At 47.4% G+C, this 23,185-nt stretch overlaps 1 protein-coding gene across 1 annotated transcript in view; it reads right to left on the reverse strand.

The window, feature by feature from the left end:
* Nucleotides 1-23,185, reverse strand: part of AGBL4 (AGBL carboxypeptidase 4) — a 183,697-nt gene that overhangs the window by 94,602 nt on the left and 65,910 nt on the right. The window contains exons 4-5 of the mRNA XM_087866308.1: nt 22,089-22,203; nt 2,386-2,497 (exon numbers count right to left, since the gene is read on the reverse strand). Of these exons, the coding sequence (XP_087722434.1) occupies nt 2,386-2,497; nt 22,089-22,203 (227 nt within the window). The remainder of the gene's footprint in view (nt 1-2,385; nt 2,498-22,088; nt 22,204-23,185) is intronic.

Raw genomic sequence — 23,185 nt, forward strand, 5'->3', positions numbered from 1 at the left:
CAGTGAGGGTCTGCTGACTCTCTGCTTGCTGACTCTGTCAAGCAGAAGGCCACTGGGATGGAGGAGTGAGGCCGTGAGCATTTAGAAACGAGGCCAGAAGCCGTCCTGGCAGTTCACATAGCTCTGGCTTGAGTGATTACGGTGACGTACCTAACAGCGGCGGTCAGGAGGAGAAAGCATGTCAGGATATTAGGGCAGATGCCCTTGGGTACTGCAGTACCTGCAACTGAACATAGTCAAATGTGATCCTGAATCCAATCCAAATACTGTTTGTTGAGGATCTGCTATACGCCAGGTACTGTGCTAGGTGCTTTGCCGTAGCTTTTAAGTAGAGCGATGGCGTAATTTATCATCTAAACTGGGACACTTCTAAGAGCGAAAGGGGGCACTATTAATAAATACTCTAGGACAACAGGTATAAACAGGAATTGCCCCAGGCAAACCAAAACTTACAACCAGCCTACCCATAGGTCACAGTTTGTGTGCTTCCCTGCCCCCCGTAACTCCACAGACCATTTGTAAATCTATATTTATCAGTATTTACTTATTTAATGTCTAGTCCCCCACAATTTGCAAGGGCTAGGGTTCTGTTCACTACTAGAAAAAAATCTCAATGCCTAGTATATAGAAACTACTTGATAAATATTTGCGGAAAGAAGGAAGGCAAGACTGGAGTAAAACCCTGGCATGGAGAGGGGGAGTGGGGAAGAGAGAAAAGAGGGGGGGAGCTGAGATCCTTGACTCCCCTGGTCAGCTTGACTCCCGTGTCAAGTGCTCCATGTGCTTGGGTCTTAAAGGAGTGGACTTTCAGGGAAGAACACAGCTTATGCAACAAGCTCAGCCTCTAAGTGTGTTTATTAAGATCCAACCAGCTGACGAGCAACCTATTCATGGAACAAAAAGTGTCTAAACCTCTCTGTCCCCCAGTCTTGGCTGATCTACGTTCTGTCGCATGGATGAGTGTCCAGTTGTTTGTGAGCGAATCAATGACTTCTCAGTAATGATAGCTATGGCAGGCTGAAGCCTCTTCTCTTTAGCAAACCTAACCCTTCCCTTCCATTCCTCCTCCATGCCCCACCCCCAAGTTCTCGCCTCAGGGACTCATCTAACGCACCCCTTTGTTCAGTGGCTCCCGCTCTATCACATCTCCTATCCTGTGTCTTTTTTTTTTTTAAATCATGCCTCATTGTCCTCTCAGTGAATAAAATTTTCTATCTATAAACCGTATTACAGTTGGCATAACAGAATTTGCCATATTTAATCCAATTCCATTTAACCAATAGTTTATTGAATATTTACAATCAGCCAGATCAGAAAAAAAATGTCAGGGCTATGGCAGTCAAGGGGCCATCAAATCACAGTCATCAAAGTTAGAAGAGACTCAGATGTCACCGCACTCCAGTGTCTTCCAAACAACTGACTCTCCTCTATGCACCATTTTGACAGCGTCATTTAGCTTCAAGTCGAACACTTTCAGTAAGGCAAAGTTCAAAGCTCCTACATCCACCCCATTTCAGGCAGCTCTAATTGTTAAAAAGCGCTATTCTCCATAGGCTTTACCTCTCCTTTGGCCTCCACCCAGGAGATGTCTGTCCTGTCTTCTCTGATAGCTCTTTAGGAATAGAATGATTGTGTTCTGCTTCCTTTCTCTAACCGAAACCTCCACGTCGTCTCCTATTTCTTACAAAGTCTTGCCCCTTTGAACAGACTCAGTATGAAAACCCCTTGTCCCCCTTCTTTCTGGACTAGCAGGCCCTCTTCTATGGGGACAGGTTCATCATGACCACCACAGCCCCCGACTCCAACCATGTTGTTCCAGTGTGTCTGTCCTGTCCTTACACATCCCTGCCTCCGGGGCCAGAGGTGACTTGCCCAGAGGTGGCCTGTCCCCCAGGCTAGGCCACTCACAGTATTTTGGAACTGGAACTGGAACTAGAAAGTGAGAGTGAATCACTCTCCAGTGGTGGGAGCCAACAGATGTGACACTTGGCACCATGTCTCCTACAGGTGGAAGAGGCCAGTCTACGGTCTTTAGTCATACGAGATACACTGGTACTCTTGTAATAAATGCTCTATTTTGCTTAAACTAATTCAAGTTGTATTTCTTTTGCTTATAGCCAAAGAACCCTGACAAATGTGAATCTGCTTCACTGTATTTATTCCACAAAACCTCCTGAACCCAGCTGAATTTGATATTTTTGAGAGATGGGGGAAGGTACTTGGGTCTATCCAATTTAAGGACAAGACCAGCAGGTCTCATACCCATCCTGGTATCGACTCTGCACTCCTAATTTGTAGCTCCTACTGGGATTTCCCAGTACAACACTGCCCTTTCCCAGATTAAGCCATAAAACCAGCAGGCGCTGAAGGGGTTTTGTTACTCACTGGGTCATTGTACATCTGGATGATGAGCTGTTTCACTCCGTGCAGGGTAGGGTGGGCCCACGGAGAGGGATCCAGCCAGTGACGGTTCAGGTCAAACCCCATCAGAGAGCACCTAGGTAGGAACCCAGAGTCAGAGTCAGTATGAACAGGACAAACCAAACTTGTCACTTTCAAAATACAGCTAGGAGTAGGAGCAGTCCCTGTCTCACCTACCTAGCATTAATTTTTTGCCAGAGACAGTTTTAAACATTTTACATCTATTAATTCACCTGATGCTTTCAGCAAACCTCTGAAGTCACTACTATTACAATTCCCACCTTATATAAGAAGAAGCTGAGTCACAGAGAGGTTCAAATGTTTCTGTGGAGGAGTCTGACTTCAGTATCCATGCTCTGAGACCACAGACACATGTACATCTCTCATACAGGGCAGTAGAAAGAAGTGCTCGGCTGAAGTCACCGGTGTCCCCATTATTGCTCTCTGTCTCATACCCACAGTTAACCCATTGTCTCTACCTTCAAAATGTATTCAGAACCCAGCACTCTTCCCTCAGCTCCACTGATATCACCTTGAGCTCAGACCAAGTCCTGAGTATTGTTTTTTTTTTTTTTAAAGATTTTATTTATTTATTTGACAGAGAGAGACAGCCAGCGAGAGAAGGAACACAAGCAGGGGGAGTGGGAGAGGAAGAGGCAGGCTCCTAGTGGAGGAGCCTGATGTGGGGCTCGATCCCAGGACCCCGGGATCACACCCTGAGCCGAAGGCAGACGCTTAACGACTGTGCCACCCAGGCGCCCCAAGTCCTGAGTATTGTAACAGTCTCTTACATGGTTTTATTTCTACCCTGGCATCCTCCCAGCCCACCTCTCACCCTACCTTCCTCACCACCTCCATTTTCCACACAACATCCAGGGTGATCCTCTAAAACATAAGTCAGATGATGTCCCTTTTGTGCTCAAATGGTCCCTTTTTGATGCCAAGTAAAACCCCTTACAAGCTACAAGTTCCCGTGTGGTCCTTCCCTGCTAACTTCTCTGACTCAGGTCCCACCACCATCCCTCTCACTTCTTCTGTGCCAGATGCTGGACTCCTCCTTGTTCTTCCAAACACCAGGGTCATCCTGCCTCGGGGCTTTTGTACAGACTGTCCCCCTGCCTGGAATCCTCTTCCTCCAGATATCTTAGTGACTCATGCTTACTTATTTCAAATCTAATTTCAAATGTCACCTGCTCAGTGGAGCCTCCCCTGACCACCTTCTCCACACTCTCCCTCGAGCACATTAAAGAACTTCACTAGGGCAAGTGCAATCATGACTTCTGGTTCTCCTCTTCTTCCTTCTCTTGCTTCAGATCTACTCAAAGCCCTGCTTATGCTCGGGAAGAGATGTCACCTCCAGATCTCCGTCCCCATGCTGCCATCTGCTGCGTGGCAGTACCTACACACACTATGGGTACTCTCTAGGCCAGTCCAGGCTCGGGTATAATTTCCTGAAACCTGTGCTTACTCACAATTCAAATGATCACTTTCCTTCTCTCTAATCCATCCTCTTCCAATCCCCAGAATGTGTCCCATACAGACCCATCTTGCTTTCCTGATCAAGATTCATCTATGGCTCTCCATCACCTATAGGATAAAAGTCTGTTCTTTGCAGATTTTTAACCAGATTCAAAACTGATGGGGGCCATCTCCTTCTCTCCGTTTTCTGTGCCAAACTGTCCTCCTTTTCCTCCTCTATTCCTCTGTCCTTCTGTTTTACACCCCCATCTCATCTTCCAAGCTCCTTTCTTTCCTTAAGCAATACCATTTAACCCCCTCTCAATTTATTAAATTTGTAGCCCCATCGATCACCCTACTCAGAAAAATAAAGGACTCTACTGGGAACTCACCTCTCCTTCGAGATGGCTGGGGTGGGTGTGGGTGGTAAATAATAGTAATTTCCTCTTGTTGTTTAAAATAAGCATTGTGGGAATCCTGTAGGAGAATAACTAATGTGTCATGGGGCACATAGGGAAAGGCTTCACTGGGGAGGAGCCATTTGAGTTGGGCCCTTGTCGAAGGAATAGAATTTTTCCAGGTGTTGGGGGCAGAAGGAAAAGTATAAACAAGGAAAGGAACATGAATTCACCCAGGTTATTGGGGGAATGGTAGACAATTTGGTTTGACTGAGTCATAGAGTATGAAGTGAGGAGGCGGTAATGGTGACACTATAAAGAGAGGTGGAAGTGAAATGTGAAGGGATTTGAATGCCTGGCGAACAGTTTTATTATTTTGTCTTTGCATTTGCTGTGTTTAGATCAACCAGTGCTGATGTTTGCTTCTCATTGCTTGCAGAATGAGAACAGAGACAGCCCTACATATAGGTTACAACATCACCATCACAATCAAGCGAACAAAATCAACAGAACATTTGCTGACATGACTTTGTCCCAAGAACTAAGTACTTCACCAAGTACAAAATACTTGATCTAAGCTAACGTTGTGAGGGTGGTATTGTAACTGTTCCCATTTTGCAGATGTGGAAACTGAAGTATAGGGAAGTTACAAACAAATTGCTTGAGAAAAGAGGTGATGTCAGGATTGGCGCGCAAGCAGACTGCATTCCTGGCCTTCAAGAAACATAGTCTAACAGAAGAAAGAAGATATGCTCACAGGCTTATGTCCATTTATAATTTAGGACAATGTTGTGAGGATTAAATGATTACATTAAACACATGTAACTTAATTCAGCATGGGTTTTGGCATATAATAGCAACTTAAAAATATTATGTTGTTGTTTTATGGAATTTTTATTACTGTTTTATGCTACATCCTATAGGAGTGACATAGACTAATGAGTTTGCAGCCCACAGGGGGCTGGGGTGGGCAGTAGACAGCAGTGGTCAGCGATAACGCTTTATCTTTTCCTCCAGTCTGGGAGTCAGGCAGATCCAAGTTCATAACCATTGTCTGATTTCTCCCAATGTAGTAGGTATTTACCCATTTTCTTGGGGGGAATGCTCAGCATCTAACCCTGTGATTAGATGGGACAGGGGTGGGGAGAGTTTGCTCCTGCATCATTACAGATGATGAGACTATGGTGGTGCCTTTTCTCTCACCACAGAAGACAGATGGGCCAGATGCTCCCTCTTTGTGACCTGCCAGCCTCAGCAACAGGAAACCAGACTCAGGCAACAGCCACTTCCCTCCAGGACTTAAACTTGGACTAGGTGATACAAGGCTGGGAGTCAGGTGGACAGCCATGCTGCCATGGACCAGAGGTAGATTATTCTTGCCAACAGCCAATTTTCTGCCCTCCAGAGCTATTCTGTTAATTGTTTGTTTTCCAAACGTGGCCCTTCCTATAAACTCCCTTTTTGCTTAAGTGACTGGAGTTAGTCTTTGTTTCTTTAGCAGAAAGCATCCCTAACCATTTGACTCTGTAGCCTAATTTATATTAAACCCCAGTTGCTGGTCACCAAGCAGATGGAACCATTGGTCTGGGTGCTATGCCTACAGAGCTCTTCCAGCTTCCACTGAGCATCTAAAAATTTGGAATGGAATGCTATTGTTAACCACAGGACTTAATCACAACTGACTGTAACCTTAGAGATGGTTAGCTTACCTACCTCTCCTCTGCCTCCAATTAAGAATGCCCTAAGCAATGTCTTAGCCAAGTTACCAGCTTGCTCCATGATACTTCTATGACCTGGTACTCACCACCTCCCTAGGCAGCTTATCTCAATCTTGGACAGCTCCGCTAGAAAGTCTTCCTTCTCTTTAGCTGAAATTTGTCTTCCCAGTGACTTCCTGCACTAGTCTCATCCTTGCCTCACAGAGTCACACAGAATTGTAAGGCTATGTTGTGAAGACCAGGAGCTTTGGAAGTCACAGTTAGATTTTAAGTTTTGATTGTATTCCTTACTACCTATGGGACCTTTTTAAATTTCTTTTTTAAAAACGCCTTTGGCCTTCTGTTTTATCATACGTATAATGAAGATAACAACCTTGACTTTCTGGATTGTGAGCATAAACTACTAATGGCCCAGCAGAATCCTTAGAACAGAATGAATATTGAATAAATGACAGCTAGTGATGACAGTGGCAGTGGTGGGGATTGTGGTATTGTTGAAATTGTCTAAATCTAAATATCACCTCCTCCAGGAAGGCTTGCTGACTTACTCTCTGCAAATGTGGGAATAAGTATTTCCCTCTGCTCTCATGGCATCCATTTCTCCCCCACCTTCCCCCACCCTGCCCATCAGAGGGGCTGCAGCACAAGATAAAGTAATTATTGAGTCTGTCTTCCCCACTGGACCATTAGTTCCTCAAGGGTGTGGATGATGTCTTATTCATGTTTGTATTTTTATGCTTGACAAAGAGTCTGGACTATGCAGACATTGAGGAATTAGTTGTTGAATGAACATTTCATTCTTTCCCAAGAATTTTCCAATCTCATATAATATAGTTCTTACAACCATCCAGGCACATAGGTGGATTCCATTTTTCAAGTGGGAGCACTGAAGGCCAAAGAAGGTAAACCATTCCTTCAAGGTCACCTAGCCAGTATTCCCCAGGGCCCAGACTAGAATCCCAGTGAATTGGCCCTGGGGCCCTTGGTCTTCCCATTTGGCCATGCTGCTTCCAGGAAGCCTCTTTCATTAAAAAAAAAAGTGAGATTCAAAACTAAAGAGAAGGTGTTATAGGCAAAAGATCCTGAAAGGTCAATACCTTGATCCAGCCTGCTGATGAAAATAGTGCAGCTGGTGACTCAAAGGCCATTCAATCCTCAAAGAATCCTGGAGCTCTTTAGAAGCTAAAGCATTGGTGAGACTCTTCAGTGAGTAGTACCTGGGCTGGGTACTTTTTGAGCTGATTTTTTGAAGAATACTTCTAATGGTAACAGTCTATCAGTAGGTGGGTATTTACTAAAGAAAAACCTTAGTAAAGATGCCGGAGTCCTGCCTGGCTAGGGGCCAGGGGGACAGGCCTCTAATGTCTATATCATCTTGAGACAGTCACTTCCCCTCCCTGGGCTCCATGCTCTTTTTGGTAAAATGAGGGGGTTGTACTTCACTCAGGGCGGTCTCTTCCAGCTCACTCATTATACGTTGTTGGGTTTTTTGTTTGTTTTTTTGTTTTTTTTTTTTACTTTTTATTTTAATTCCAGTTGGTTAACATATTAGCCTCAGGTATGCAACATAGTAATTCAACAATTCCATACATCATCCGGTTCTTATCACGACAAGTGCACTCCTTAATCCCCATCACCCATTTCACCATCCCCGCACACGCCTGCCCTCTTGTTCTCTATAGATAAGAGTCTGCTTCTTGGTTTGTCTCTCTTTTTTTTCCCGTTTGCTAGTTTGTTTTGTTTCTTAAATTCTACATATAAGTGAGGTCATATGGTATCTGTCTTTCTCCGACGGACTTACTTTGCTTGGCGCGTTATACTCTCTAACTCCAACCATGTTGTTGCAAATGGCAAGATTTCATTCTTTTTTATGGCTGAATAATATTCCATTGTATAAATATATACCACATCTTCTTTATCCATCCATCTATCAGGGGACACGTGGGCTGCTTCCATATCTTGGCTATTGTGAATAATGCTGCTATAAATATTATTATATGATTTTAAAGCATCACTAATTGGGCTTTATCCCCAAAGTTCGGGACTTGGAGGAAGCACAGATTTCTGATAAAGTTAAAATATGAAGAAAACAAAATATTCTAGGGAAAGGATTGATAATTTTAAAAAGAAACACCAAATAGTAAAGGGTTACCAATATCTCAACGTTAATTGCATGCATTTTTCAACATTTGATATTTGCATGGGACCCAATCTTTGCCTCTAGGAGTTCTCAAGTTGCTTCGAACTTTGAAGAAGGGATGGGAATTTGCCAAAAGTCAAGGCCTCAGAGAGCATTCCGGACAGAGGGTGTGGCACGTGCAAATTTCAGCAAAGTGAGAATGGTTGGAAATTACACATATTTCTAACAGGCCACTAGTGTAGTATGTGTCCCTAACTAGGCTGGAAGCACTAAGAGGGCAGGGCTGATGCACTTTCTCTTCAGTGGCTTCAGGATCCAAATCATCTGCCTAAAGACAGAGGAATGGACAAGGTGACCTCCGGATGCCAGGCTCTCATACTATGATTGCCAGTTTAGAGTCACTGAGTGTGAAATCCTGGGTCTCTGCTCTGGGTCTCTCTCCTTGGTGCTCTTCTATTCCGTTATTTATTTTTGAGATGAAATTTCTGCATGAGTTCAAAGTCAGGACCCATGTTCTGACATGAATGGAGCTCTTTATGCTAACAATGAGACATAACATTTGACATTAGGATCATTCTAGAAATTCCAATTTTATGGAAGACAAATTTATATGTAACTACATAATATATACTTTCATTCTCTTGAACTGGAGATACTGTTTTGCTTCTTCTTCCAAACTGCGAGCCCAGTGGGGGCAGGGAGTATGTTTGTGCCATCTTGCCCACCCCCACTCCAACTCATCTACTACAGACCCAGGCGCAGAGAAGGTTCATTATATCTATTGAATGAATGAGTGAATGAACAAATTTATGAACAAATACCCTGAAGATGTGCAAACAAAGTTTAGGCAATTACTTGAAGACATTTTTGAAAAGTATTTAAGTATCTGTTACATGCTAGACACTTTAACAATAACCAAATAAGGTAGGTATTATTAATCCGCATTTTAGGGTGCTTGGGTGGCTCAGTCAGTTAAGTGTCTGTCTTCAGCTCACGTCATGATCCCGGTGTCCTGGGATCGAGTCCCGCAACAGGCTCCTTGCTCAGCAGGGAGTCTGCTTCTCCCTCTGCCCCCCTCCCCTGTTCATGATCTCTCTGTCTCTCTTTCAAATACATAAATAATATCTTTTAAGAAATCCTCATTTTATAAATGAGCAAATCAAATCCAAGAGAGATTTGACTTTAGAACATCCCTTGATAGCTACTAGGATACAGATCAGGGATTTGAACCAAGATCTGATCCATGCCAGGATGGTCTCCAGTGATTTTTTTTGAGGTCCCCCCCAGCCATGGTGAGGCTGTGTCATCTATGAAAGAGACCCCGAGCTACTCCTGTCTGATCTTCCTTTACTGGTGTCTTCCTCCTCTGCCCAATGGCAGAGAAACAATGGCTCCAGAGAACATTATTCAAATGGCAAGTAAATAGCTCCATCTTGTGAAGGGCATCATGCCCATCCTCGTTGCAGTAATGACAGTAGAATGAGAGCAATGATTTTAATTTCCCTCCTTATGATTTCCTTTCATCTCTTCTAAAGGACAGAGAAAAAGACAGCGTGGTGGCTCCAGATCAGTCTCATCTGAGCACTGTGGGGCTGTGTGCTCCTGGGAGGGCGGCATCGACAGGCCGAGATGGATGAGGCACACATGCAATTGTCTCTCAAACGCAGCAGTTTTTCAGTATTACCAATGAGCTAGATTGGATTAAGTATATTTGCACCAAAAGCAAAATAAATATTGCTTTATTTAATGCCACTAAAAGGTTGGGATTCAATTGCCCTTGGCCTGAGGCACCTTCTAGCTCAATTGATTGGCCAGTGTCAGAATGCCAGGCAGTCTGTCATCAATAGCTCCTGCAAAATGCTTAGCAGGTGGGGTGGGCTCCACTATGGTGGAGATGGAGGATGGCAGGCAGTGTCCTTTGTCCCAAACATAAGGGATAATTACAACACACCTGCTCTGCTTCACCACCCCCAGCATATTTAAAGCATTTCCCTCACATTCCCTCTTAGACTATCACAGCAAGGATGCAACCTGGGCTGTAAGGGCAAATGGGAGAATGGATAAGAACACAGAGGAGCGCCTGGGTGGCTTAGCCTGAGCATCAGGCTCTTGGTTTCCCCTCAGGTCATGATCTCAGGGTCGTGAGATCGAGCCCCACTTTGGGTTCCACGCTCAGTGTGGAGTCTGCTTGAGATTCTCACTCTCCCTCTGCCCCTCCCACTCATGTTCTCTCTCTCTCTCTGAAATAAATAAGTAAAATCTTAAAAAAGAAAAAAAGATAAGACCATAGGTTCCAAGTCAGAAGGACTTGGGTTTGAGTACCAGATATCCCACTGAGTGGTTTTGTGACCTTGGACAAATTCATGTGTTTTGTTCAAAGACCTGAAAGCACCAGAAGGGCAGGAACTGAATCTATTTCATTTGCCATTGAGTCTCCCATCAGACACACAGCGAGCTCTCCATTAGACTGTATAAATAGAGGCTCAGAAAGCTTAAGTAATTTGTCTGTAGCCCAGCAAGGACAAGCGAGAGGTAAGACTTGAACCCAGTCTGCTAGCTCTAAAGCCCATGTTCTTAGCTGTCACTGTATTCTCTCTTAGCAGTCCTGGGAGTCAGGTCAGCGTCCAACTGAGGGGACTCATGTGAGGTGAGGGGTGTATGCAACACCCTTAATTTTTAAATGGGGAAACTGAGGGGAGCCTGGGTGGCTCAGTCGATTAAGCATCTGACTTTGGCTCAGATCATGATCTCAGGGTTCTGCGATCGAGCCCGGCATCAGGCTTCCCTCTTTGTGGGGAGTCTGCTTGTCCCTCTGTCCCTTCCCCTGCTCATTCTCTCTTTAAAAATCTTTAAAAAAAAATGGGGAAACCGGGTCTCAAGTGGGGGCTAACATGAAAAGTACCTTCATGCAAATTGACAAAAGATGCTCCCCTCCAAGCTGATAAACAAGTGCCCCTTCTGAGTGGGTGAAGAACACTTGCTCTGGCTAGACATGGGGTTGGGAGCAGTCACAGGCAGCCTGGCCCCTTGACCAGGAGCCTTTGGGCAGTGCACAAACTGCATGTACATGTGAGGAGGCCCTGGATATTCTCAAGGTCCATAGCAGAGCTAGGATGAGGTAGGACTTCCCACCTCCAAGGGTCAGCAAGATCCTGACCTCGCCGTGCTGGCCTTTCTAGCAAGGTGGTAGGGTTGGGGGAAAGGAGTACTCAGACCACACCTGGAAAAGGGATCATCTTTAACCTTGAAAGTGCTAGGTCCTTTCTCCCAGAACTTATTGCTAGTGGACAAGGAGAAGCTTTGTTAGAGTGTCTTCTCCCTTCCCATGGAGAGCATGTGCTCTGGGGTTTCAGTCTCCTTCCATACTGTCTCCTGCTGGGCAGCAACACCAGGCTTGGGGAGGGGGGTGGATTTCCACATGGTGACTTAGGAGAATTCTGAGAATCACCAACTAAAAGGACCCAAGATTTCATAAAACCCAATCCCCACATCTCAAAGATAGGGAAACGGAGGCTGAGGTCACATAGCTATGTAAGAGTAGCATTGGAAGTTCATTCCAGGACAAAGAGATTATTTTCCCTCAATAAGAACACTGACAAGGAGTAAAAAGAAATGTTTAACAAGGCCCAAGGGGGAAGATTTTCTAAAGGAGTGCACTGGCCCTTCGTCTAGAAATCATCTATTATAACTTCTTAAGTGAGAAAGGGCAAAGGAAACACAAAAGAGAAGAAAAGTCCTTTAGGTCCTCACAAGCTCTGGGAGCAGGTGAGAGCTCTGCCCACCTTGTCTAAGCCTGAAAAGTAGCTTAGATGGCAGCGTGGACTCTGGAGCCACACTGGATAAGATCGTGGCTTTGGCCACATCTTAGCTGTGTGGCCTCACTCAGCCCTCATCTGGGCAATGTGGATCTTGCTTAACTCAGAGGGTTGTTTTGAGGATTAAATGAGATCAGCCATGGAAAATGTCGGAGACATTGCCTAGTTTGAGATTAGGGCTACACATATGTTAACTGGTCTCATAGTTTGATCTTGGTAGGACTGTCAGGGTCTTCCACAAACTGGTCCCCACTTATTCCCCCAGCTTCTTCAACCATGTCCCTAATCTCTATGCCACGTAAGGCTCACACATGTTACATCTTATGAACTAATTGCAAGAAGGTGCCCCCTCCCGTGGGCTGATGTAATTCTTCCAAGTCCCAAGGCTGCTCAGGCCTGGGCTGCATGCCAGCCTCCACCTGCCCTCCGAGCTGGTGCCTTTGTGCAATGCGTGAACCTCCACTGCGGTCTGTAGCTCTGACCTCGCACCACGGCCATGTCAGACCACTTGCCATCTCCCAAGGCTTTCTGCGCACTCAGGGCTCAGGCGGCAAGGCTGAGGCTAGGCGCTGGGGCTCCAAGACAGCTCCCTGGTTTTGACTCCTGGATCTCCTACTACCGTGGGACCTTGGGCAAGTTAATTAACCACTTTATGTGCATCGAGTTCCTTATCTGTAATATGAAGATAATGCAAGAACCTACCTCACAGGTTCACGGGGTTGTTAGGAGGAAGCTCCTATTTCAACCCCAACAGGGACTCTTAGCGTCCAGCAACAAGAGAGTGGCTCTTTCTCTCCATTCCCTTGTTTCCTCTTCCCAGAGGGAGGCAGCGAAACTTATCTGATGGTCCACTTGAGAAAAGGGGCAGAGCCTGTCGGCCTAGCCCCTCCAGGCATGACTTGCTGAGATCTGTGACCCTGCTGGGAGGGTCATTCTGACCGCCTCTCTGTCACATGGAGTGTCTTCTGAGAGGCAGCTCACTTTCTGCTTGGCTTGGGGCTGGTGGCAAAGTTGAACTTGGGGGTGTAGTTGGAAGGGGCCAATTTTATCCACAGAGATAAATCATGCCTTCCAAATCCTGCTCTTACCAATAATAAAGCTAGTATTTTGACCCCGATCTTTCTGATCCCTCTGTCTCCTTCTAAATTGGTGGAAGTAGGGTGGGAGTGGGAGCAGGCATATGATGAGTTCCATCTTCAGTGGAAATAATACGTAAAAACACTTACGACAGGGCCTGGTAGCTTGCTTAAGTTCAACTAACGTTTGTATTATCATCAGCACTGTTGTTATTTAACATACCCCTTTGTTTTAGAACGTGTTGCCAATCTCTTCCCCCGGCTAACCTCCCCCTCATCTCTCAAGGCTCACCTCACACACCATCTCCTTCTTGAGGGCGAGCCCAGGGCAGAGCCCAGCCAGTTGCCCAGTGCGCAGCACAAAGTCTGTGCTATGCGAATGCCTGAGGGAAAGAAGTTGGGGAGGAGGTGAGGAATAGAAATAAAGAAGAGGGGGAAGAAATGATGGAGTTGAGAGGCTTCTGAAGCAGAGGCAGAGTGCCAGCAAAGGCACAGGTGTGAGCAAGAGTGGGCCAGTTTAGGGCCCTGCAAAGGGCCCAGGAAGGCGAGAGGAGTGGATGGCGGTGTTAGGGCAGGAGCAAGGTGGACAGTGGGAGATGAACCCGAGAGGGAAGCTCCTGGACACTGCGCATGCTCGAACTCCAGCTACGGAGCTGAGGTTCTTGCTGATGGCCAACAGGGAGCCAGGGAGGAGTTTCCACAGGGCACTAACACTCTTCAAGCAGTGGCTTAGGAACTAAGGCCAGAAATGACAAAAGTTCTTGATTCTATTGTTTTGCTCCTCCGGACTCCCCAGCCACTTGTTCTGGGTTACTGTCTCCTCAGAGGCTGGTCTTCGCTGTAGAATCAATTATTAAAATCAACTTGCTATCAACTCTAACTTTGAAATGCTATTCAGCGGCTTGCAGGGACAGGGATGGGGGGCTGCCTCCACAGACATCTAGCCATCTGGCCTTTTCTGTGGAACCTGGCTGCGAAGCTCATTTGAATAATTGGTTTTGGCGGTGTGCACTTGTGGGTTAGACACCTGATTACACTGCCAGCCCCAGCGTCCTTTCAGCCTCCTTAGAAACATTGCTCAGGTTACATAAGGCAGGAGAGTGTTTCTGGGAGGTGAGGCTCTGTCTGGCCCCTGCTGTCGCTTGTACTTCATCTTGACTAACTATGTGGCTCACTCACTGTGTGACCTTGAGCAAGTTTCTGAGCCTCTCTGTGGCTTGGTTTCTTCTTTGTTCAAAGACAGAGAGTGATTCCTACCCCGTCTATAGGCCACAGGCTTCTTGTAAGGCTCTAGGAAAAGCCAGGGGAGTTGTGACTTAGCAGAAATGCGAGTAGAGAGATGTAGGTTGAGGAGAGCTCAATGTCAGGAAGCAACGTGCGTGCAGGCTGCATCAGGAGAGGTACGCCCCCAGAATGTCGGGGAGTGATGTGCATGCAGCCTGCATCAGAAGTAGTCCCCAGAATTAGGCCTGTGATGGTCCCTTCCTACTCCTGCTCCACTAGCTAGCTCTAGGACCTTTAGGGACCCTCCTCATCTATCTATGCCTCAGTTTCCTCATCTGTAAAATGAGAGTAATGGTAGAGTTGTCCTGAGCACTAAATGGAACAAGGAATGGTGGCAGCCCTGGAGGTTCCATAGATGTGGGCTGTTCACCGCCACCATCGTCATCATCGTTATCATAACTGTTCAGCCCTGGACACTAGGCCTCAAAGACAGACAATGACAAACATCTGACAAATGTGTTCAGACACCAGCAGGAAGGACGGGGAGGGGACTGCATTTCAGACGGCATGTGAAGAGGTACAAGGCTCTGGAAGGTGTCCAGTCTGGAGAAGAGGAGCTGGCACACTTGGAGTGGAGAGTGGGGAAGGGTGGGGACACACGATCTTCAGATGGCTAAAGGGTTACCATGTAAAAGATAGACTAAGACAGAATAATCCTTTAGGGGGAAATGGAAGGGATGGACTGGCAGATTTAGTCTGAATCCCAATCCTCTCTACCAGTCCAAGCTGGTAGCTCGGTGACGCTTTAGAAGGGAGGGAACCACCCAGGACTGGGGGTGGACAAGAGGGGGGTCCGGCTATCACTCAGGGACACTACTGAGGGGATCCCAGCCCTGGGTGGGGCACTGCACTGGAGGTCTCAGCTCCCATCCCACTCCGAGGCTGACGGTGCTGTGACAGAGGCACCGAGGGTGGGGAGTGTGGCCGGGGTGGGGAAGGAGGCACGGTGAGAAGGGGCTGGCAGACCTCTTGGTGAGGTGACCCTTGTGATGGGCCTTGGTTTCCATTTCAAGCGTGATGAAAAGTACACAGTTTTTATGCCTTTAAAGAACAAATAGACTATTGACATGCATTTTATATTTCACGTAGCTAATTGTATGTTCTATTCCATTTTGGAAAGTTGAAAATGTTTCCTCCTTTTGGTTACTGAGGTGGGCAAGGTCAGCCAGTTATGAGGCCTGTGTGTGCATGTGTGTGTGCGTGTGTGTGCGCTGAAAATACCTTGCCTGGTACCAGCCTCTGCAGTGCTGAATGATGTTTTGCTGTGCCCATCTCTTTTTTACTGTCTTGTCTGGTGAATTCCGATATATCTTCCATCCTTCAAGAACCCTCCCTCATCAGTGCCAGTCAGAGGGAAGCACTGCCTGATTTCAGGACACCATGCAGCAGCAGGTGAATTCTGTAGGAGGCCAGGGTCGGCCCGCCTGGATTCACAAACCTGCTCTGACCCTTCCTGACGGGAGGCCCGTGGCAAGTTCCTCTGCCTCTGTGCCTCGACTTCCTTCTGTATTTAGAATGGAGCTGTCGAAATAGAGTCATCAATACAGAGCGCAAATTGGTGGTCGCGGGGTAGGGGATGGGCAAAATAGGTGAGGGGATTGACGGGAGCAAACTTCCAGTTCTAAAATAAATAAATCCTGGAGATGAAAAGTACAGCATCGGGCATAGAGTTAATAATTTGTAATAACGTATGTGGACAGACGGTGACTACACTGACACCGAGCGCTGAGTAAGGTACAGAATTGTCGAATCACTGTGTTGTCCACGGGAAACTGATATAATATTATATCAACTACACTCAATACAATCGCGTAAAATTCTTTCTCCTCTAGTTTTTGACCACTTTTTAAAAATCTCCTCGTGAATTAACTTTAGCTGTCCTTTAGTTTTCTAAAAAGTTATTCAAGATTTTCTTACGGATTTCAGTAGTTCCTCATGTACCAATTAAATATTTTCCTCCTGTGTTCTTTAGTTCCAGTGTATTCGGTTTTGTGACATAAAAATGTTTAGTGTGAGAAAGATGGGCTCTACCACCGCTTGCATCCCAGGGCTGCTGCGAGCGTTGAATGAGATGCTCTGTCTAATGCATGGTTAGTCGGCACTTAGACATTAGCGTGATTAGCTAGGCCTCTGTGGCATCATACATGCACCCCTCTAATACAAACACTGGGCTTCTTATTGGCAAAGGCTGCCTCTGATTTCCGTCTGCTTCCGCGAGGCCCAGCACAGGGCCTGACGCTCGGCAGGCCCTCAGTAAACCTTTGTTAAATTGGCTGTACCGCACCAGAGCCTCCTTGCCTACGCGAGGATCACCGGGGCCAGGAGATGCGACGTGGTGCGGGTCCGCCGACGGGAGGGCCGTGCATTTCCACGGCGGGGGCTGCGGTGCTGGGCTGTAAAGCTGAATCATTTCTGCACCACCCCGCGGGGTCTGTGGCTCTCCCCACCTCCACGCTCCCAAGAAGCACTGAGGTTTTCTGAAGATGAGAAATTTCACAGCATCCTGCTATCTTTTGGGTAACTGCGTATTTTATGATGACTAATAGGCAATTACTATGGTAATATCGCAATTCAGCATGTGTGAGGTTTGGGAAATGAGAAATTATGGGTAACTACTTTGGACTCATTTCTATGGTAACAAAAAGTAATTGTCATTAAATACCAGTTATACTGAGGCTGTACCTGGTAATTATAGATTTTTATGCCCAGAAACATAAATAAAACCAATAAATTTATTCAAAGGTCTATGACTGTTTACTTATACGTGGCTCTATGGAATACACAACGACAAGCACCTAATTAAGAAATGCAAACCCGACACAGAGCTTCATACTGTCATATGGAGATGGAGAGTCTGTTTTTCAAATGCAAGGCAACTCGTGCATTACACATGCTCAGAAGGAATCAGTCGCAGTGGGGGGGTGGGGCTCTGCTCTGTGGAGGGAGTGATGGGGCGAGGTGGCAGAGACAGCGTGTGTGGGCAGCCACGTCTGATGCAGGACGTTGGGAACTGCCAGCCCACCCACTGGATGGCTGTAGACCCACTCAGCCCATCACCCCCGCCCCCCAGTGGCCTTCCGACTGGGGGCTGCCTTGCAGCTTCTTGGCTCTGTGATACCTGAAGTGACAGGATTCATCCCTCAAGACCTCTAGGCCTCAGATCCCCCAGAACCCTCCGACGATGCTCACGTGGCATCAGTAGTGGTACCGTTCTTATTTTTTTATTGTGGTAAAATACACATAACATACAATTTACCACCTTAATCATTTCTAAGTGTGCTGTTCAGTGGTATTAAGTACACTCCTAATGCCGTGTTATCACCACTATCCATCTCCAAAACTGTTGCCTTGTCAGCCTGAAACTCTGTACCCATCAAACCCTGACTCCCCATCCCCCCTTCCCTCTAGCCCTTGGTAACCACCATTCCACTTTCTGTCTCTGTGATTTTGACGACTCTAAGTACTTCGTGTAAGTGGACTTGTGCAGTAGTTGTCTTTTTGTGACTGGCTTATTTCACATGGTATGACGTCGGCGAGTTCATGCACGGTGTAACCGTACCGTTTTTGACAGAGCCTCTCCCCGGTACTACTACTGGATGACAGAAGATGCCTTCCACCTCATTCTCTTCTTCCAAGAGGGGAGGAAGGAGACTGAGGCCAGGGTCGAGGAGTGTCTCGCCCAAGGACGAGAAGGCTCAGGAGGGTGGGGAACGTTAGAGCGCCACTTCTCCGCTTCCACCTCCAGCTTGTAAGGCAAAGGCCACGTCTGGGGATGCGGAGAGTCCCTGTATACACCATGTGACTTTGAGCCTGGCTCTTCACCTTCACAGCCTCAGTTTCCCCTTGGCTCAAGTGGATGTAATAAAAACTGACTTTCCTTTCTCGAAGAGTTGTTGTAAAGATCAATTGTGGTTTTTAAATATCCTTAAGAGTATAATGTCCCGTACAGTAACAACGTGTGGCCGAAAACCCAGAGTGTGTTGAATCACAACCGCCACCCACCGTGGTATTCACGCCACACCAGCGTAAGGGCAAGACAAGCGTGCAGGTAAAGGGTTGGAAGGTGAGGCATCAAGTCGGTGCTCCTCCGCGTTGGAGGCGTAACTCCGCCCCCCGCCCTGGGACAGAGCGCTGCGGCTGAGTTTATTCGTCCCCCAGAGAACACGTATCGAAGGCCCGTTCCGTGTTGGGCGCTCTGCCAGGCTTCGGGGACGGAGGTGGGTGGACAAGTCCTGACTGCATGGGGTCTGCTGTCTAGAGATGCAGGTGGTCCTTAAACAAAGTCGCATGATCGCGCACGATGACCACGGGCTGCAAGGGCTATGAATGGGTGGGGCCGAGGCCCGGGAGGCCGTCCTGTGAGTGGGCACGAAGCCTCGGATGCGGCTGAAAAACAGGCCCGCGTGGTCGGGGTGGAGCGAGTGAGACAGAGCGACCAGCTGCCCGGGGTCAGTACCGCACGCCACGGCAGCATTGCTGTCCGTCCTGACGTGCTCTAACGGCTGCGGAGCTCCGGGCAGTGTGCCGGAGTCGCTGGAAGCCCGCCCGGAGGCCACGGTCCAGGCTCCGAGCCGGTAGCGGTTAGCAGCGCCGTGCCTCCCAGTGAAGGGCAGTAGCTGTCCTGCTGCTGCCATCGGCTGCACCGAAAGGCTATTCTGCTATAAATGCCAGAGTATAGGTACCTGTTTTATTAAATGTAAGTTCTGCGTGATTAAACCTGGGAAATCTGCCTTTCCTTCCTTGATTGGCTTACATGTCTCTTTAATGTAGAAGAGGAGAAGGGGGAGCAGCAGGACACCCGCCAGGAGGGCAGGCCTGCGTCTCATTCTTCACACGGGGTCTGGCGTGTCTGGGGCAGACCTGCTCCCCTGCCTGCTCCTCACAGGCCACAGGACCCAAGGCAGATTGTTTCACTTCCCTGAGGCTTGAGAGAGGGCACATCCTGGGGGGAAGCTGGGAGGGAAAGAGAGCAGGAGGGAGGTGGCGACCCGGCGGTCTGTGTTCCAACCTGTTCCCAGCAATGTGATGAGTTTCTCCGAGGTCCGGTGCTGTTTACCGCCCTAGAATTCTGACAAGTATCCTTCCCTCCCTCCCCAACTCCCTTCCTTGCTTCCTTTACTCCTCCCTCCCTGCCTCCCACCTTTCCTTCGGTGCTCAAGCTAATTTGAGTAGATTTTCATTATTTGCAAGCAGAGACATCTCAGCGAACACCCTCCTTCTCAAACTTGTGTGAGGATTAAACGAGATAAGAGTATGAGGGCTCGACATGGCACTGGGCAGGCAAGCAGAACTCCCAGAATGGCAATTCCCAAAATGAGTTTAATAAACTGTAATACCGCTGGGGGCTGGGGGGGGGGTGTGAACGATGGAGGGGGAAGCAAGCTGTATAGGAAAAGGGTTCCTTGACTCATCTTTGGGAAACACCAGGTACTATATTCCCCTCCTGAGATTCCTATTGGTTAGCATATTTAGAACTGAAAGATCTGATTGTAAAAGAACACATTCAATTTTGCTTCACTCTGTGTTTCTCAAACTCACTCAAACTCCAAACTCCTTTCTCCCCTATAATGCCTAGGCAAGTCCCCCCAGGCAGCGGGACACACTGCTGTCGTCAGAGAGGGCTGGCCTGGAGCACCCTTCAGGCACCTTGAAGCTCTCAATCCCGAGTCTCTATTATTATTTTCACCTTCTCCAAATCTTTAGTAGTGAATTCTCATGATTGATAGGCTCTTTGTTGCAACTCAGAGCTGTTTTAGCAACAGGATTAATGCCTGTGGTTAGAGATTTGCTCCAGCTCTTAAAACAAGAAACATATTCTCACTAGGAAAATGTCGGGCGTTTAAACTTCAATAGAGAACCATTTCTGAGGGTTGGAGCTCTTTTACCCTGAAATCCCCAAATCAGAAAATCTGGAGCTTGAAGACATATAGAAGGCGTCTAGTTCGCCATCATCACCCCCGTGGCTATCGGAAGCCCAGAGAGGGGAGACATTATGGTCAAGGTCACAGACCTCTTTCCAACTTGCCATCCCTGGACGGCAGATGATGACATAAATAAGTGTGTAGAGTGGACAGTATTGACCTCCTTCTGACCACTGCCGCTCTTGTAATTAAATAGAAATGTTAACATAAATCAAATGGTCTTTCCACCACCATTACCGCTAACAGTGCGTTCTGTCTAGGGAAGGTGGAAAGGCATTGCTCTCGGGCCTGCAGCTAGCCGTAAAACCTGCTGGTGCTAATGACCCATTGCTTGAGCCAATTAAGAGAGGAAGCAAAACTGTCTTTAATTAAGGCATCATGTGTCCCATGGGCTCCCTCTAACTTATACCCAGAGGTATTGAGAAGCCCTTCTGGACCCAGTTGCCGTGCTTTTGGAAAGCGGCAAACCAACTCCGTTTAAAACGGACCTGACTGGGTATTGAAAAATCTGGGTTCTGATCTGAGCTGTGCCACTGACCTTGGATAAATCCCATCTCATGTGTAGGCCTCAGTTTCTTTATCAATAAAGTCATCCCTCTCCTTCACTCACGTTCATCAAACAGTTTTTGAGCATCTACTGTGGGCTGATCCCTGCTGCCAGGCACCATGGACACAAGGAACCACGAAGGCTCAGTCCCTGCTCTCTGCTGGCTTGAAGGCTAGTGGGGTCCACGCAATGGGATAAGTCTTGTTCAATAACCAGGCCTGTGGGCGCTTAGAGGAGGAAGTAACTAATTCTGTTTGGGGGTTTGGGGAATGTTTTCCAGAAGAAGAGACACGAGCTGTGGTGTGAATAAGGGTTAGTAAGACAAGGAAGGGATAGCAGCTTCCGGACAGAGGAAGGTAAGGAATCAGGGACCAACAGGACATGTCTAGGGAACTAGGCTTTGCTTAGAGTGCCTAGAGCAAGAGTCCGAAGCGTGGAGGGTAGGAGGGGAGGCAGAATGGTGGACAGATAGGCACCAGGTCAGACAGAGCCTCTCATGCAAAAGCTGCAAGGCCGAATGTTACTTTGCAAGTTGTGGGACTAATCCGCTCTAACGACGTGTAATGTGCACAGTGAAATTCGATAACTAGTCAGTATCTCGCTGGCTGTGTGACTCTGGGCAGGTCTGTTGCCTCAACTGTCAAGTAAGAATAATCACGCTATCTCAGAGGATCCAGCATTCTGTTGGCAGGTGATCCACTGGGCAGTGAAATTTTAGGCTATAAATTATGGTGCTCAGCCAGGAGAAAGAGAGTTCAAGTTCTGAGTGCACGAGTGCGTGTAAGGCAAGATTGTATGCCCACATCCGTGAGAAATGCTGTTCAGATGACCTGAGATGCCACTCTCCTTCATTAATGATCTCCAAGAAGAAACACAGAATCAGAATAGTCATTGCTATCACCCCCATACGATATTCTGCAAAGCACATTTGTCTCCACCATTTCTTTTGATTCTCACCAGTGCCTTGTCAGGGATGTGCTCATTGCCTTCATTATACAAGAGAAACTGAGCATCAGACTGGAAAGTGAATTCCCCAAGGTTACACAGTTCTAGCCAAAACTGGTTCTCGCTCTCCTGATTCCTGGCCCAGCAAGCTGACCAGAAAATCCCAGGAAGTTACCCCAGGTGGCTGTGTATGAAACATCCAAGGCTCATTAGCCACATTCTCAAAAACCAGGGTGAACCGTCCTCTAATGAACTCATGGGTAATATGAAAATTCTTTCTCAAAAACATATCCCCTTTTTCTCCTTGCTTCCATCCCACCATCCCATGATGACCAGCTCCCAAGCATTCTTCCCCTGCCCCTCACCTGTAATTGCCCAGGTAGACTCCGTCAGGGTTGAGCATTGGTGCAATCTTGAAGACCAGGTGTTCCCGTAGGACACGGGCAATAGGGTGCTGGCTTATGAGGAAGTCAATGATCCCTAGGGAAAGAGAAGAATCTGGGTTAACTTCAAAGTGTTTCAAGAAGGAGGGAGCACATTTTCCTCAGCTTGGAAGCAGTAAGATCTCCAAAGGTGATTTTTGGCCTATGTTGTCAATGGCTGTGGGTATCTGGCTATGGGTTAGGTGTTGCCTGGTGAATTTTACAACTGTATCTCTGTTTCTAAGAGACAGTTCAAGACATAATGCTGAAGCCCACGGGCAGATGGAAGAGCATGTGCCCTGCTGCAGAGCACCGTGCGGGCGTCTAAGAAAAGAGCACTTGAGCTGTGCCTTGGAGGGCCCAGATTTGACAGACAGAGATGGGGGAGAGGCAGGATAACTCCGAACAATGAATTAAGAGCGGCTCTCTCATGTCTAAGTGTTGACATTGGATTGGACGATTACGGGGTCAGGGACTCAGGAATTAAACCCTCCTATTGCTGTGGTTACACCAGAAGGCAGAGAGGAGGAGGAATTTGGTTCAAGTCACATGAGGAGAGGGAGGTTTCCTCAACGTCCCACCTCTGCCCCCTTCCTCACTTTGAGGACCCACTATTCACAGACTCCGGGGCTGGCTGTTCTTGCGCCTTCTCTCTGGCACCAACACTTGCCTCCGGGTCACCAATTTAGAAAAGGTGAATTCTCCATGACTCTCCTCCCACAATCAGGCAGTCCCCACGTCTCTTCCTTGAATCTAGCAGATCTGCCCTGTATCTCCATCTCTCTGCTGCTCATCTATTCTAGGCCACCACCACATCTGGCCTGAACGACTGTGACCACTTCTGGAACGTGCCCTCACCAGTGCAGCCAAAGGGATCTTCCTCAAGTGCAGATCTGAGCCTGTTACTGCCCTCGTTGATTCTCTTTTGGTGATAGCCTGCCTAGCTTGACAGGAGAGGGGGTGAGGAAACAAACTACCCGAGTCCTCACCCTTCCCTTCCCTTCTCCACATTTCTACTCCTTCTTCAGAGACCTGGGAAA

This window comes from Ursus americanus, chromosome 12 (assembly GCF_024610735.1).
Source record: "Ursus americanus isolate L20-20 chromosome 12, mUrsAme1.1.p, whole genome shotgun sequence".
Taxonomy (NCBI): domain Eukaryota; kingdom Metazoa; phylum Chordata; class Mammalia; order Carnivora; family Ursidae; genus Ursus; species Ursus americanus.